The sequence below is a fragment of the Pantherophis guttatus genome, chromosome 2 (assembly GCF_059756535.1).
Source record: "Pantherophis guttatus breed Tessera chromosome 2, ASM5975653v1, whole genome shotgun sequence".
Taxonomy (NCBI): Eukaryota; Metazoa; Chordata; class Lepidosauria; order Squamata; family Colubridae; genus Pantherophis; species Pantherophis guttatus.
In genome coordinates this window covers 144,278,796-144,294,354 of record NC_142064.1, presented here as the reverse complement: position 1 = coordinate 144,294,354, position 15,559 = coordinate 144,278,796, and the positions used below count along the sequence as shown (strand labels likewise).

At 40.1% G+C, this 15,559-nt stretch overlaps 1 protein-coding gene across 1 annotated transcript; it reads left to right on the top strand.

Annotated features, from left to right (window-relative positions):
- The first annotated feature begins 282 nt into the window (after window positions 1-282).
- COIL (coilin) lies at window positions 283-11,390 on the top strand. The gene is given in 8 exon segments (XM_034412498.3): window positions 283-609; window positions 2,815-3,937; window positions 5,606-5,692; window positions 6,936-6,983; window positions 9,435-9,504; window positions 9,857-9,945; window positions 11,163-11,229; window positions 11,232-11,390. Coding segments are annotated over 8 exon segments (1,797 nt in total). The 5' UTR covers window positions 283-346; the 3' UTR covers window positions 11,282-11,390.
- The last annotated feature ends 4,169 nt before the right edge of the window (window positions 11,391-15,559 follow it).

Here is a 15,559-nt window from a genome sequence, read left to right as displayed (position 1 = left end):
CACATTTTGTAGACAAACATGTTTAGTCTCCTGCTATCTATTTTTACACTTTATTTGCATACCTTTATGGTTAAAAAAAAGCCAGTATGTTTCTTTGGTAGGTGACATACTGCCCTTAGCAAGTTGACCAACTAAATATTCCTCCGCACACATTTTTTTTTGTTTTTTTTTAAGTGGGAAAAGCAACAAATTGCCGTGCTGGGAAAAAAAAAATCCTCAGATTCTCGCGCTTTCTCTTCCCGTAGCGTTTCCAAGCAGCTCGCGGCCAGTCCCGCCCTCTCTCGCTCGCGCTCTCTCGTTTTGCTTTGTCCCGCGTGGCTCGCCGTAGCTGTTGGCTCTCGGAAACATGGCGGCGGCCATAGGCAGCGGCTGCGAGGCTCCGGTGCGTCTCCGCCTGCTCTTCGATTACCCGCCGCCGGTGGCTCCGGCCTTCGGACTGTGTTGGCTGTTGGTGGAGCCCAATCAAGTGCGCCTCATCACTGACTTGATCAGCCTCATTCGGGAGAAGTTCGGCTATAGCAGCCGCGCCAGGCTCAACCTCTTCCTCGACGGGGCGCTCCTGCCGCCCACCGAGAGCGCGCGGCTGGTGCGGGACAACGACTCTCTTCGGTGGGAAGCCTTGCAAAAGGCAAAAGGGCCCGTGTATGTGTGTGTGTGGGGGGGGGGGGGAGGTGGCTCCTTGGATGCTACGCAGGCCTGGGCTAAGGTGGTGGGGGAAAACGGGCTCTCGCGAGCGGCTGCCTGCTTTGGAGCGAACAGAGATTTTGCCTATTTGGTTTGCGTGTTGGCAGATTTACTCAAATTTATTTTATTTTTTGAATGTTAAGCTTGATCCTGTTCAGATTTAGGCTGGAAGATGCCTTCCAAATGCTTTGAATTGCATCTTCCATTAGATTCACATACAGTTGATGGGGTTTACGATGCTCAACACACGTCGTCCTCGAGTTGCAACCACAGTGGCGCCCAAAATTTCTGTGGTTGAGACATTTGTTAAAGTCAGTTTTGCCCCGTTTTCCAACTTTTCTTGCTTGCCACGGTTGTTAAGTCAATCAACTGCCGTTGATAAGTTAGTAGCCTGGTTGTTAAGTGAATCTGGATTCCCCATTGACGTTGCGCGTCAGAAGGTTGCAAAAGGTGGATCACACGATACTGGGACACTGCAACTGCCATAAGTATTGAACCAGTTGCCAAGCTTCTGAATTTTGATCACATGATCATAGGGATGCTGCAAAGGTCGTAAGTAGGAAAAAACAGTCACATTTTCTAGTGCTGTTATTACTTTGAACATCACTAAATGAATTGTTGTAAATTGAGGACTACCTGTAGTTGGAGCGGGAATGCTGGTGAAAGCCAAGTGCATCATAATTATATAACATAATTATATAACTATAAAAATTATATAATTATTTAACATGTGTCACATTAAAGTTAGTACATCTAAATGTGGAAGTAAGCACTCATAAAATTATTTATCATCTAGAGCAGATGTTCCTAAACTCTTGAAGTTTTAAAAAAACTTTACCATGCTTATATTAGCAAGACTTTATCACTCTTGAGGTTTGGTCTCTGTTTTGCTTGTGAACGCTCATAAAATTTGAGAACACTGTGATGGCTAGATTAAAATGTAATTAAAACCCCAAGACATGTAAGCTCCACTCATTACCAAACCTATGGGATCTCCCCCCCCCAACCATAAACATGAACTACTTAAAGTACCCTGGTAAGAAAACATTCACAGCAAGCTTGACCCTGAGTGGCATCAGAGGGAGGAATCATTGGTCAGGAATCTGTGGCCCAGTAAACTCAATTATTTCTATTCACTTACCATATCTCAGATAATGTGGGTGCCATGCTGACCTAGTAAGAATGAATAAATAATAAAGTCACATGGATGTCTTTATCTAAAACATTCCAAGGTTGTGCTGTCCTGTTACTTTGTCTTCACAATGAAATAGGCCAAAGGTATGTCAGCTCTAGGTCTGCTTTTGCTCATGGCTGTTCAGCAAAGTGCAGAAGCGTTGCTGGGAGCCCAATATATACTGTCTTCTTGTTTGCATGCTATTAAAATTATGTGGTATATTCAAAGTGATTTGGTTGTTTTTGGTGAGCCAGATTTGGCCACAACAGTAATTATTACAAGTAAGCAATACACTGACTTGCCCAAACTTGGCCTTAATGATATTCATTTTATTTATGGAAGCTGTCATATAAATTCATTTATTATATTATTGGGTGATGGTAGTGCTCATTTTGAGAAACCATGACCTAATGGAAATTATTTGTTCTTCCAGGTTGCGATCCTATACCATTATGAGGCATAAGCTCTAAATATAGAGAAGGATTTATATGTTATGTAACCTTATGATTTTTTTTTTTTGTTTAATGTGATATATGAGCCCAAACAAATGTGGCATACTTGAACTATGATTCAATAAATCATAGCATCATGTGATACGATCCCATTCATGTGGCTTACTTTTAAGTATACAGTACATATATAAAACTATTACTCTTAAGGCATAAAGACCAAAAAAAGAGAATATTGTATTGAGATCAGTATTCCTAACCTGTGTCTTTGTTGGATTAAAGGCCAGCTGGATGGATTTCATTTTTTAGCATGATACTACCGTGTTTCCCCAAAAATAAGACCTTGTCTTATATTTTTTTGAACCCTGAAATAAGTGCTTGGCCTTATTGTCATGCACTCAAAAGCCTGATTGGGCTTATTATCAGGGGATGTCTTACTTTGGGGGAAACAGGGTATATAAAATGTGTTGCAACATTGACATTTTCTTTTGTTTGTGGATTTGATAGAGTCAGATTGGAGGAGATTGTTGGAGTGAACAGTTACAACACAGTCACCAATGGTTCCAACAGCTTGTCAAAAAAACAAAGAAAGCGACAGTGGAAATTGGAGGCAAAGGACTCCAAAAGTGAAGATAAGGAGTCCTACAAAAGAAATAAGAATAACTGGGACTTTGAGCACCAAGAAGAAAAATCTACAAATATTCAAGATTCTGTGACATTGGGGGAAAAGAAAAAAGCGGCACCTGAAAGGAGTCATATGATGGTCACTGAGAATGAGGATGATAATTCTCATTCCAAGAAACTTAAGGGGAAAAATCAGCAGAGGAAAGAGCAGGATGCAAAGAAAGAGCAAAAGAAGAAAGCAACTACATTTCCATCAAGGAGCACCACCCAGAAGACTGAGAAAAGTCTCAGCCAAAAAAGCACAAAGGGAAACACAATAGCACAATCCAACCCAAAGAAAGGCAGTCCGTCTAGTGAATCCTCTACATCAACATCAGATAGTGACTATTATAAACCAGGCACAAAACAGACTAACACACATGCGTCTAAAGGGACATCGCAGCACATAAACAAACCACAGTTGGTGTCTTTAAAAACACTCTCTGCTGGGAAAAATAAAGACGACGTTTCTCTTAAAACGGGACAAACTAAGAAAACCAAGAGCCAGTCCTCTAGTTCAGATTCAGATTCTAGTTCGGAGGAAGAGCAGCAGAGCAGTAACCTGAGAAATAAGCTACCCTATCAAAAGCAAAAGGTGACAGGCCATTCTTCAAAGGCTGAACCAAAAAGCTCCTCATCGGAATCTGATGATAGCTCTGAATCAGAGACATGTGCTTTAAAGAAACAGAAGGTGATTGCCACAGGCAATCTATCTGTCGGAGGGAATGACGACAAACAACTGTCAGATGTCTCTTGTGGACTAGCTTCAAACTTGAGGGAAAATGGAAAGGGGCGTGGAAGAGGAGAAGCCCCCTTTTGGAGAGGACCTAGAGTTCGCGGATGCCGTGGGATGACCAGGGATAGGGGAAGGGGAGAACGCGTTCATTTTTTTTATAACCACAGTAGCGAAAACCAGAAACAAAAACAGTTAAATGAAGCAGCAACAAATGCCTCTGTTGTTATTCAGGTGGGTGTAACAGTAACATTCCAGTCTGATTCCATGGATCAGCGATGAAACATTCTTAGAAAAATGGAAGCCATTACATACCTCTCTTTGCCACCAAATGGTGGAAGTCTGGTTCCTAATTTTGTCTGCAGAAATTGAGTATCAATTGAATGTTCTATTTCTGACTTTGTCTAGAAACTGAGAAGCAGGGTATGAGGCTGCTGGAGTTTTCATTCTGAAGTTTGGCATTTTGATACAACTGACTAAGAATGTTTCTGGGCTGTATCATTTTCCTGTTATCTTTTCTCCCTTTTATGTTGCATCTTTGCATAGTCAAGTAACCATGCCAACTATTTTGTACAGTAGGCCAGTTGCACATGCTCCTATGTAATCAATAGACTTTTGACAGTACCTTTTTTCCCTCTAGGCCAGAGATCCCCAACCTTTCCGGCTTCACAGACCGGCGGGGGGGGGGGGGGGGGGGGATGATCCCGCATGAGTGGCAGACACACGCACATGCTCTCCCATCAGTTCTGCAGCCCGGTCCCAAATGGCTTAAGAGTGTAGTGAGCCACTGCCCAGAGGTTGGGAACTCCTGCTCTAGGCTATGGAGAAAATCCAGTACTTTAAAACAATTACCTGCCTTTGAAGAAGTTGCACCATCTAGAATCATGGAGAGTTTGCTATCCTACTTAGGAATAGGTAGAAGAACTCCTGAGTGTTTCATGGAGTGAAAAGAAGTCTCTGGAATTTATTAGAAACCTATTTTGAAATCTGCTCCACGCTGCAAGAAAAAATATTTTTTTAATGAAAAAGTTGAAATAAGGGAACTGGTATAGGTGGGGTTTTTTTAAAAAAATTCCAATATAGGATCACTCTGATAGTTTTAGTACTTCAGATCAGTGTTTCTCAGATTTTCCCCCTCTCTCATCATGGATGACTAAATAAATATTAGGAATCTGCAAAGAGTAGCCAATGAAACAAGCTTTCCGTACATCATACATTTGCATCTTTAAGATTATGGGCGTTTACATTTATCAGCAAATGTATAATTAATATAGTTCAGTGGTTCTCAACCTTTTCTTCACCCCGGACTCCCTTTAAATAGCTTTTAGGGCCACGAGCCACCAAGACTTAACTTAAGATTTCAATCATAACATTTCTTGAAGCCTTCATGAAACCCCCGCGACAACATCACAGACCCCAGGATCTTCACACCTCTCCATTTTAAGAGGCCTTGTAAAGTTTTGTAAAATCTTCCTGTGTGGGCACTGAGCAGTAAGTGGTCTGGCAACTGGCTGTGTGCACATGGGGAGGTGAAGCTGAGGCAGCAATCATGAGGTAGCTTGGGTACACCACACTCTGGAGAATAACTACCTTAGAAGATTGGAGGAAGACTAGTAGACAGGCAGATCTATTCCTCCCTCAGCCTTCTGAACAAGGATTCCCAAAGTGTGGTCTATGTGGAAGACCACGAGGCTTGAAAGGTTTTAATTACCATGCTCACGATCTCTGTTTTTGGCTTAATTTTTCATAGATAAAATACTCCAGTATTGTAGTGCCATCCCTGTCATCACTGTCAAGGCAGTTAATGTGTTAAAGTAAACCTTAACTGGGCAACTTTGCATTATATCATCTTAGTACTGTACTTGTTTTGTACCAATGATCTTTTTAATGATTGTTTTGTAGAATCCTGTGGAAGCTCCGAAAAAGGACTATAGCGCACTACCTCTCTTAGCTGCTCCTCCACAAGTAGGCCAAAAAATTGCCTTTAAGGTATTCTTCTTTCAGCTGTATAATATGAAGTGGGGGGATGAAATGCAAATATTAACCGTGAGGCAGGTAGAGTAGCATATTCTGTTTTTGTGAGGTAGGTTTGTTCAAACATGATTGATTAAACTCCACACACCAGAATTGTTGGTTCGCACAAGGTACTAAATTGCAAGCAGTGGTTTACAAAGTACAGTGGTATCATGTTTCCCGCAAAATAAGACATCCCCTGATAATAAGCCCAATTGGGCTTTTGAGCGCACAAGCCTCATCATAGTTTAGCATTATATGTGTACCTGGTGTATTTTCTCTGTAGATCCAAAATTGGATTAAAAATTGGATTCCACTTCTGTAGGATGGTGGAAGCTTCGTTTTAAAAGAGAAATGCTGTTTTCATGTGTAAAAAGGGTAGAGTGTTCTTAACAAAAAGTAGCCTAATCCTGGAGAATTAGGAACCATGTTATACAGAAGCCACTCAACCACCTAACTACTTTGAATGATCTTGAGAAGCTAAGCAAGATTGGTTAGCTGGTTATTTGTTGGATGAGAGGTCACTGGGAAATCTCATGAATATATCTTGGACTGAGAAATTTTTTAAAAACCCATCTTGCAAGAAGCAAGTGGCAAAGCACCTCTCTATTGTTGCTTAGAAAACAACATGGAGGTTTCCATGAAGCTAGTGGGAGTTGAGGTTGACCAGACTTTTTCTGCCTGTACCTGTATCAGGTGAAGTTCTCCCCACTCCCCACCAATTAATTCTTTGGCGGGGAGAAAGGAGAACTTCATTGGTTCACAGGCTGGCATCTTCTCTGAAAGATTTATATACCTTTTTCTCCCATATGTGTTTTTCTGGGATGTTTTACTTGCCTTACTACGGTGACATGTACATAACAACTCGGAGAGAGCATCATTTATCACTGGCACTAATTGCCAGAGCTTGTTTGGAGTTATAATTAAATGATTTCTGGCGAGCTACAGATTCTTCTCCCTCTCCTGGAGGGTCATTAATCTACTTACGTTGTTAGCGGAGCTTTTTAGATGGGTACGGTGTAAATAATTATTAATATTATTGTGCATTGAATGTTATCAGGAGTAATTGGATTCAAATTTTTTATTTTATAAAGGTTTTTTTAACAAACTAGTTTTTATCATTGATTTCTAGTTTCTATGCTAACTTTAGGTGAACAATATAATTTGTGAAGGCTACATGTGTATCTGGAGCTTAAGAGTTTGGGTTTTCTTTTAACAGCTTTTGGAATTAACCGAAAATTATACTCCTGAAGTATCCGATTACAAGGTATTGCGATCAACTTTTCAATGTAATTTGATGCTGCTTTTCTATTTATTAAGTATTGCTGCTTTGTTTTTTTTAAGGCAGCCGGGTTAGTCTGTGGTAGCAAAAACTCAGAAGGAGCACCTTTTCTGAAAAACATGTTATATTAAAAGGCCTAAGCTTTTATGAGCTGCAATTACAAGCTAATTCAGATTTTCTCTTGTGATCTGCATCTGTATAATCATTCTGCCTCCCCCCACATCCCCGTTGCCTCATCCCAATTTATTATTTATTTATTTATTTATTGAATTTCTATGCCGCCCTTCTCCCGAAGGACTCATAGAATTTAAATCCTATGCATGGGATGAAGTGAGCAACGTCTTCTAAAAGCTTATGCCTTTTAATAAAATTGTTCTTTTGAAAAGACACAGTGTCTTCTGAACTTTTTTGCTTTATTGCCAGTGTTAATTTTAATATTGAATTAAGTGAGATGTCGATTGGGGTGGACTGGCCAATTTGAATCTAATTCTGTGATCACCCTTCCTTCTGGTCTCCAGTGATAAAGGTTTTAGTCTAATTTACAGATAGCATTTAGCACTTAGATTTATACCGCTTTACAGTGCTTTACAGCCCTCTAAGCGGTTTACAGAGTCAGCCTCTTGCCCCCAACAATCTGGGTCCTTATTTTACCCACCTCAGGAGGATGGAAGGCTGAGTCAACCTTGAGCCTGGTGAGATTCGAACTGCCACATGGCAGTCAGCCGGCAGTCAGCAGAAGTAGCCTGCAGTACTACACTCTAATAACTGCCCCACCATGGCTCATTGAAAAGATTCTTGAGGAAAATGAATACAAAAATCTTTATAGAGATAGAGCATATTTTTGTTGTTGTTGCTGTTTGGGAATTTATCTTTCTTACTCTATTTCTGTGATGGAAAAAACAATCCACAAAAAGACAAACCAAAGTTACTGAAATCGGAAGTTTCCTTATTGAAATATAGAGCACTGATCTCTCGGCTCCCAAACAATCCGTCCAAAAGCACTAAAGATAGATTTGTAAAAGATTATATAAAAGGAGATACATGGCCAAAAATGAATAATGAATGATATTTGCATAGGCAAGAGAAGCCCCTCAACAAAGAGAGCCAGTTTGGTGCAATGGTGAAGGCACCAGGCTAGAAAGTGGAAGATGGTGAGTTCTAGCCCCTCCTTAGACAGGAAGCCAGCTGGGTGACTTTGGGCCAGTTACTTTTTCTCAGCCTAGGAAGGAGGCAAAGCCAAACCACTTCTGAAATCTTGCCAAAAAACCTGCCAGGACTTGTCCAGTGAATTTTCAGAAGTTCACACTGACTCAAATGGCACACACATACCCAGAAGAATAAAGTAATAGCTCTAATCTAGACCTTGAGGTTGGTGCCTTAGTCTTGCTGTCACCTGACCTACAGTACATCCCTTCATTATTCTATAATATGAGCTTTTTTGCATTACCCTTTGCCAGATATGTTTATGGCATGTTACATGGCTTCTGTCCAAACAGCAAAGTGTAACCTGGGTCCTGATTGCTTCATTGATTTTTATATATACTTACGTACTTTCTCCTGCTAGCAGAGCAATATAATTTTAAATAGAAAAATCCATTCTTAACTAGAAAAACCCACCTTTACAGATGCCTTTTCAACTTTCAAATAGCACAGTCCGTAGTTCTAAAGCCTGGGCGTAACTGTGGAGTATCATATGAATGTGGTCTCTTCTTTTCTCTTTGGAAATATAGTTGTAAGGAATTTCAGAATTATCAGTTAAGTCATTCACTAGTCAAGTTCTCATTGTTAGTATTGTATGAAATGCTAGGGACCATGAAGAAGAGAAGTAATGCATTTTATTGGGAGAACACTATCCTTTGACATCAAACTACACAATACAGGTATTCGTCAACATACAATCACAATTGAGCTCAAAATTTCTGTTCTATTGTTGTTAAGTGAGTTTTGCCCCATTTTATGACCTTTCTTGCCACAGTTGTTAAATGAATCCTTCAGTTGTTGAGTTAGTAACACAGTTGTTAAGTGAACCTGGCTTCCCCATTGACTTTGCTGATCAGAAGGTCACAAAAGGGAATCGCATGGCTCCAGGACACTGTGCCGTCATAAATACGAGTTGCCAAGTGTCTGAACTTTGATCACGTGACTGTGGGGATGGTGCAATGGTCATAAGTGTGAAAAACTGTCATAAGTCACTATTTTCAATGCCATTGTAACTTTGAATGGTCACTAAACGAATATCTGTACTTAGCAGAGAGGATGAATTGCTCTTATTTAAACAGCTTCTGCTTATAATAAAAACCCCTATTATCCTTAATGCTGCAGGCGCCTTTTGGGTATAACTTGAGTAACAGAACAATTTATGATACGATAAAATACTGATGTGTTCTCGAATGCCCTTACAAATGCTGTTATTTCATTCTTTCCCATATTTTTAAGGAAGGAAAAATCGTCAGTTGGAATCCTGTTAATAAGCAGCTAGAGCTTGAAATTCTTTCTTTTTCTTCAGGTAAGTAATATGCAACATCTTAAATTGTTGTTCTTGTGAAGACGGATCACGGGTTGTCATAGTTTATAATGGGGTTTTGCAAAATTAGTCTGCCAGTGAAAACGGAGCTTGGGAGGACTGCACATGGCCCTCCTGAGCTCTGCTTTTGCTGGCAGAGGCACCTCGGGCCAGTTCTTCACTGTTTCCAGGTCGGCCCCACAGGCCAGATCTAAGCATCATGCAGGCCGGATCCGGCCCCTGGGCCTTGAGTTTGACACCCCTGATTTACACCATCTGTTGACAAGTCCAATTACATTGCAAACATTCCGATCTAATTTACATTTTGTTGTGGTCTTTTTTTTTTTTTCTTTAGTAACAAAAGAGCCAGGAAAATTCGATCTGGTTTATCAATCTGAAAATGGAGATGAGACAATTGAATATGCCGTATCTCAAGACAGGAAGGTATGACAGCACTTTCTTGAAATCGCTTGACCATTCTAAGCCTCTCTTTACGTATGCTGCAGCGCCTGTGCAGGAAGTATTTCTTTTGCTGGTAAAAGTTAAATTGCCTCACAGAGAGAGAGAGAGAGAGTGAAAGGGGGGAATGGACATTTCCCAATTCAAGTTTTTCTTGGGCAGATCCTTTTGAGGCCACATGTCAGCAACATTTGGAACTGGTACCAGTATTGGGGGGGACAGTTCCAAATTTGGTCTCTCATGAATCAACTCCTTTCATCCCTTCATTTACACATATCTGACATCATTCTTCTATGTTCTCTCTCCTCTCTCTCTCTCTCTCTCTCTCTCTCTCTCCCTCCCTCCCTCCCTCTCCCTTAGATTTACTTTCCCGCTTTTCTCTCTCTCTCTCTCTCTTTTCCATTTATACGCTTTCTTCTATTTCCCTGTCCTATTTCCCTTTCCTTCCCAGCTGCCCACACTTTGAGGTAACAGGTGTGTTTGTGTGTGTGTATGTGTGTATGTGTATACACACACACACACATACAGATAATCCTCGACTTACAACCATTTGTTTAGTGTCTGATGTTACAACAGCACTGAAAAAAATGAGCTATGACTATTTTTCCACATACACTGTAGGACTGCAGCATCCCCATGGTCATATGATCAAAATTTGGGTGCTTGGCAACTGGCATGTATTTATGACAGTCATAGTGTCCCGGGGTCAACTTCTGACAAGCAGAGTCAATAGAGAAGCTAGAGTTACTTAATAACCATGTTACTAACAACTGCAGTCATGCACTTAACTGTGGTAAGAAAGGATGTAAAAATGGGGCAAAACTCCATAACAACTGTCTTATTTTGCAACAAATGTTGGGTTTACTTGTGGCCATAAGTCGAGGATATCTGTATATCAATTAGAGGAAGTGACCAGATACATCCTTTACCCTAAACCAACTATGTTAAATGCAGTTCAACAACTATTGAACAACTCTGTACAATAAATGAAAGGTCGTGGCCACAACTCAGCTTGATGCCATGTTGGTGTAACTGGAATGACTGTGGCTTGCATTTTTAGCCTTTGGAGTTATATGTGCTTTGATAAATGTTTTGCTCATAACAGAACACTTACATTGTCTTGGAGTAATTGAATGTCATTCAGTTGGTATCTGCTGGCTGCCTCAATTTTCAATATTTGATTTAATTTTTTCCTCTTTTAGATAACTGAGAATTGGGAGGCACTAATTGAACCCAGATTAATAATTGACTCTCCAAGTAATGAATCTGGCCCCAAAAAGGAATCCCTTCAGACATGAACTTGCCTGACCCTCAGCTGTGAATACAGAATGCCTGAACTGTGTGTAAATGGTTTTTGAAGGCTTTTTCTTCAGTTTCTGAAGACGGCATATACATATGCTTTTTTTAAATAAAATATTATAACATGAAAATGAGGTTGAGGGGATGTCTGTCATTTATTAATATCTGGTATGATGTCTCAGAAACTTTATGCAATCAAGGAGCATTAATGAATGCTTGGAAAATGCAGAGACCAGCTAATTAAACTTAAAACCCTCCCGTGTTTTCCTCTTTTAAGCATATAGGTGTGCCCATTTTTTGACCAATAAGTAGATGTTTAGGCCCTCCCCTTCATTTTTAATTAAATGGAAAATGAAGTATTTCCCATTTGTATTATGTTATACGTTATTTCATAATATTAATAACTTAATGTAAGCTGGTTGATCAAGAATATTCAGTAGAAATCTTTTGAGTAGTGAGGGGCTGGGTGATTATCTCCAGTAAAATGAAATCTTATTTTTAGATATTCATTGTATATCTTATTACACTTTTGGGTTGCTTTTACACCATCATAGTTTAATTTAGTATAGCAAATGCAGACCCATAATTAATTGAACCTGTTAGACACCTGTTCACTATTGTCAGTTTCCTGAATTTTAGCATTCACATTCCTACTTGTATTAGGAATGAAGCATTTTCAGCCTATTTTCTACTCTTGTGAACCAGCTGGCTATCGGAACATTGGGGGGGTGGGGAGGTAGAAAATAAGTCTCATCAGCTGTTAGGGTACACAAAGAAATGAAGCTGAAGATGTGAATATTCTCTGGTCTGTCAATGTGAGCAGGCTGCACCAGACCCCCGAGGGCCCTCTGTGCTCCCCAGTAGGATCATTGGCTAGTGTCTTTCTCTTTAGTGGACTGTATAGCAGTCAACAACCACGGTCTCAACAGCCAGCTGAGGGAATGCTTGGTTGACTTTGAGAATTGGTCCTGCCTTTTGAAGTAGCTGCCTTCTCAGTAACAGCCCACCGTGATCTGTGCAACATGATTCTCCCTGAGTTCTGTCAAGGAAGACCATCCTTCTAACCTAAAAAGTTGGCTTTCCCCCAAGGCATAGAGTGAGGCTAGAGCCCTGTGGTTGTTTTTTTTTTAAATGTACTGGGGAGTGTTGGTGTAAAGTATTGGGAGTTGCTCCAATATGAAATGAGTCAGACAAATTGCTATTTGGATAAGAAAAACAACATGTGACATAACTTATCCTGAGAGCTCAGTCTCTCTTTAAAAAAAACTTAAATCAATGTGCTTCTGTGTTCAAATGGAGATATAAAAGGAAGCAATCTTCATGTTCTAGTATAGACTTTAAAAACAACAACCAAGGACTGTGAAACAAGATAATTCCTAAACTATATTATTTAAAGCAGTGGTTTTCTATGCCACACCCCCTAGGAAATGTTTTGATTGTTTGCACTCTCCACAAAAGTTACCATAAAGGGACACAAGTCACTATTTGTCACAAACCCTGAAATTCCATCTCGTACCCCCTAGGAATGCAGGCATCCCAGTTTGGGAACCCCTGATTTAGACGAGACATGTTCATTGCTCAGATTATAATATATATATATATATAATTATGTTATAAGTTGTAAAAGATGTGATCCGGTCAATACTGTGTGCATAAAATATGTATGTAAAAGGAAAATCTTAATAAAACTTGTTTATAATTAAAAAAAGGAGACATGTTCATTGCTTTAGCTAGGGGGTCCATTTCAGATATTTGATATCAGGTACATTATATAGATCAGACATTCCCAGAGTAATAGCACTGCTCCATGTTGGCAGTGGAAACATTATTTATTTTCATCCCATCTTTATTATTTTTATAAATAATTCAAAGTAATGAGTCCTTGGTGCTCTCTGAGCTTAATTGTTTGGTTTTTTTTTTGCAGATGCTTCATTACCCAAATTGATGTAATGAAACTTTTGCAAGAAAACAAGCAAGCTCAAGAGAGCATCTGGGACCCCTTATTTCAACCCTGAGCTACAAATAGTCTCCTTTATTTGTAGTAATACAATACTAAATATTCCTTCCTCATCCTATTTTCCCCATGACATCCCTGTGAAGTGAGCTGGGCTGAGAGTGAGTGACTGGTCCAAGGTCACACCCATCCAGTTTTCATGCCTAAGGTAGGACTAGAACTCACAATCGTGCCTTAACCACTAGACCAGATTGAATCTCCATCTCTATCAGCATCTTTAGGGGGCAGTGAGGGAAAAGTGGACAGCATGGAGGCATCAGAAAAGAGGGTGAAAGTTTGTTTGTTTTTTTTAAATTGCTATATATGCAAAATCTATGCATAAAAATGTAACTGCTTAAGTAATTATGCAAAAAAACCAGTTTTGTTTTATATAATATATATATATATATATATACACACACACACACACACACACACACACATATACACATGAAAAAAATGGCATTTTGTGGTTTAAAGTCAAATCAGGACAGATGATGTTCCACAGGGTGCCCCAGCAGAAAAGACTCACCTCCTAGGTCCCATCAAATAGAATACTTTTGCAGACAGGACTTGCAACCTGCCTGTCCTACTGACTTGGGGGAAATTAGATAAATGTAATGGAGAAGAGGCAATCCCTTAGATAACTTGGCTCCATCCCATGTCAGGCTTTAAAGCACTTTGAATTGCACTCAGAAGCAAACGTAACCAAATCAGCTCATAAAGCAGTAACTGTCCTCCTGGGGACACACATAACTGCCTGTGCTGCTACATTTTGCACCAGTTGAAATTTCTGGCTACTCAAGAGTAATTACAATGGTCTGTGAGGGAAGTGACTAGAGCATGAGTAACTGAGCAGAGCCTTAAGATCCAGAAACTGACACAGATGCCCCTGACTGCCACCTGCTCCTTGGGCAGGAATTATGAGTCAGAAAGGCTCTTAGATTGTGAACTGGGTCTGTCAGGGGCAGTGCCAGCTATACAGCACCAAAGAAATAAAGTCACAGATCTGAAAGGTCCTAAAACTCAAAGCCACTCAGTCTTGCCAGGTTTCAGTTGAAGCCTGTTGTTCCCCATCGAGACCCTTACAGCCTCCAAGCAACAGGAGAGGACATCCACAGCACTGCTTAATTTGCCAGACGTTCAAAAATACAATTGAGTATCATCATCCTACTGATGGCAATAGATGGGTCTTCCCCAGTGGTTTCATGTAGATGTTGAACAGGAGTGGGGGAACACCAAACCCTGCAGCACCCCAGGTAGTACAGTAGGAGCAGAAGGCAAGATCCCTTGCTCAGCAACAAATAGTATCAGTCCCGAGGAAGGAAAAGAACCAGCACAATACTATGCCACCCACTTCCAATCCTGGGAGCTGATCCAGAAGGATACCATACTTGATGATTTCAAAAAGGTACTGAGAGGTCAGGTAGAGCTAGAATAGGGTCACTATCCTCAACCTGCTCCTGCCAGAGATCACCCAACATGTAACCAATGCCATTTCCATCCCTTGGAATGAATGGATCCATCCAGACTGACTGACTGACTGAAAGCCAGATAATCTGCTTTATCCAGGATTTGCAGAAGCTGCTGATTTCTTACTGTAAGGTCCGGCTATACGCTTAAGCTCTCAGTGAACCAAAAAGAAAGACTTAAATGGAGGCTTGAATAAGAATCAACATTTAATCTTTGATCAAAGATAAAAGGCTGGGTAAAACCATTCCAAACACATACAAAAAGATATGTATATGGGAGGGTTCACACCTTCAGAGAAGATGTAACCACGTTTTATACCTTTAAAGCAACAGTTAGATCCCCAATTCTGGCCCCTTAATTTATGTTTGTGTATTCTTTGTTGCCCTGCAAAGGAATCTAAACTTCCAATTAGTCTTATCTTTGTTTACTTAATTGGCTACTTAGCCCCTGGCTCTGGAAGACCAGATCTTATCCAGATCAGACATAAATTAGGATTGAGATGTAAATTACCCCTTTGTTGATGGCTGGAGTTCCAACAGATATGTACCATGTTTTTAGGTGGCACTGAAAGAGATTGATATGAGCAGGTCAAATGGCAGGGACATACATTTGACAAATATCAGATACATTTCAGAGGCCTAATGACAATATGTTTGTAACAGGAGATACAAATAGAAAGGAATAATATATGTGATACAAAAAGCACAATATATATGTTACAGGAACCTAATGATTACAGAATAACAAGCTTTTACTAAATCTATGATATCAGTATTTTATATTCTATATTATTGTTTCCCTACATTACCATCAGCAAGTACACTTGAAGCAGAA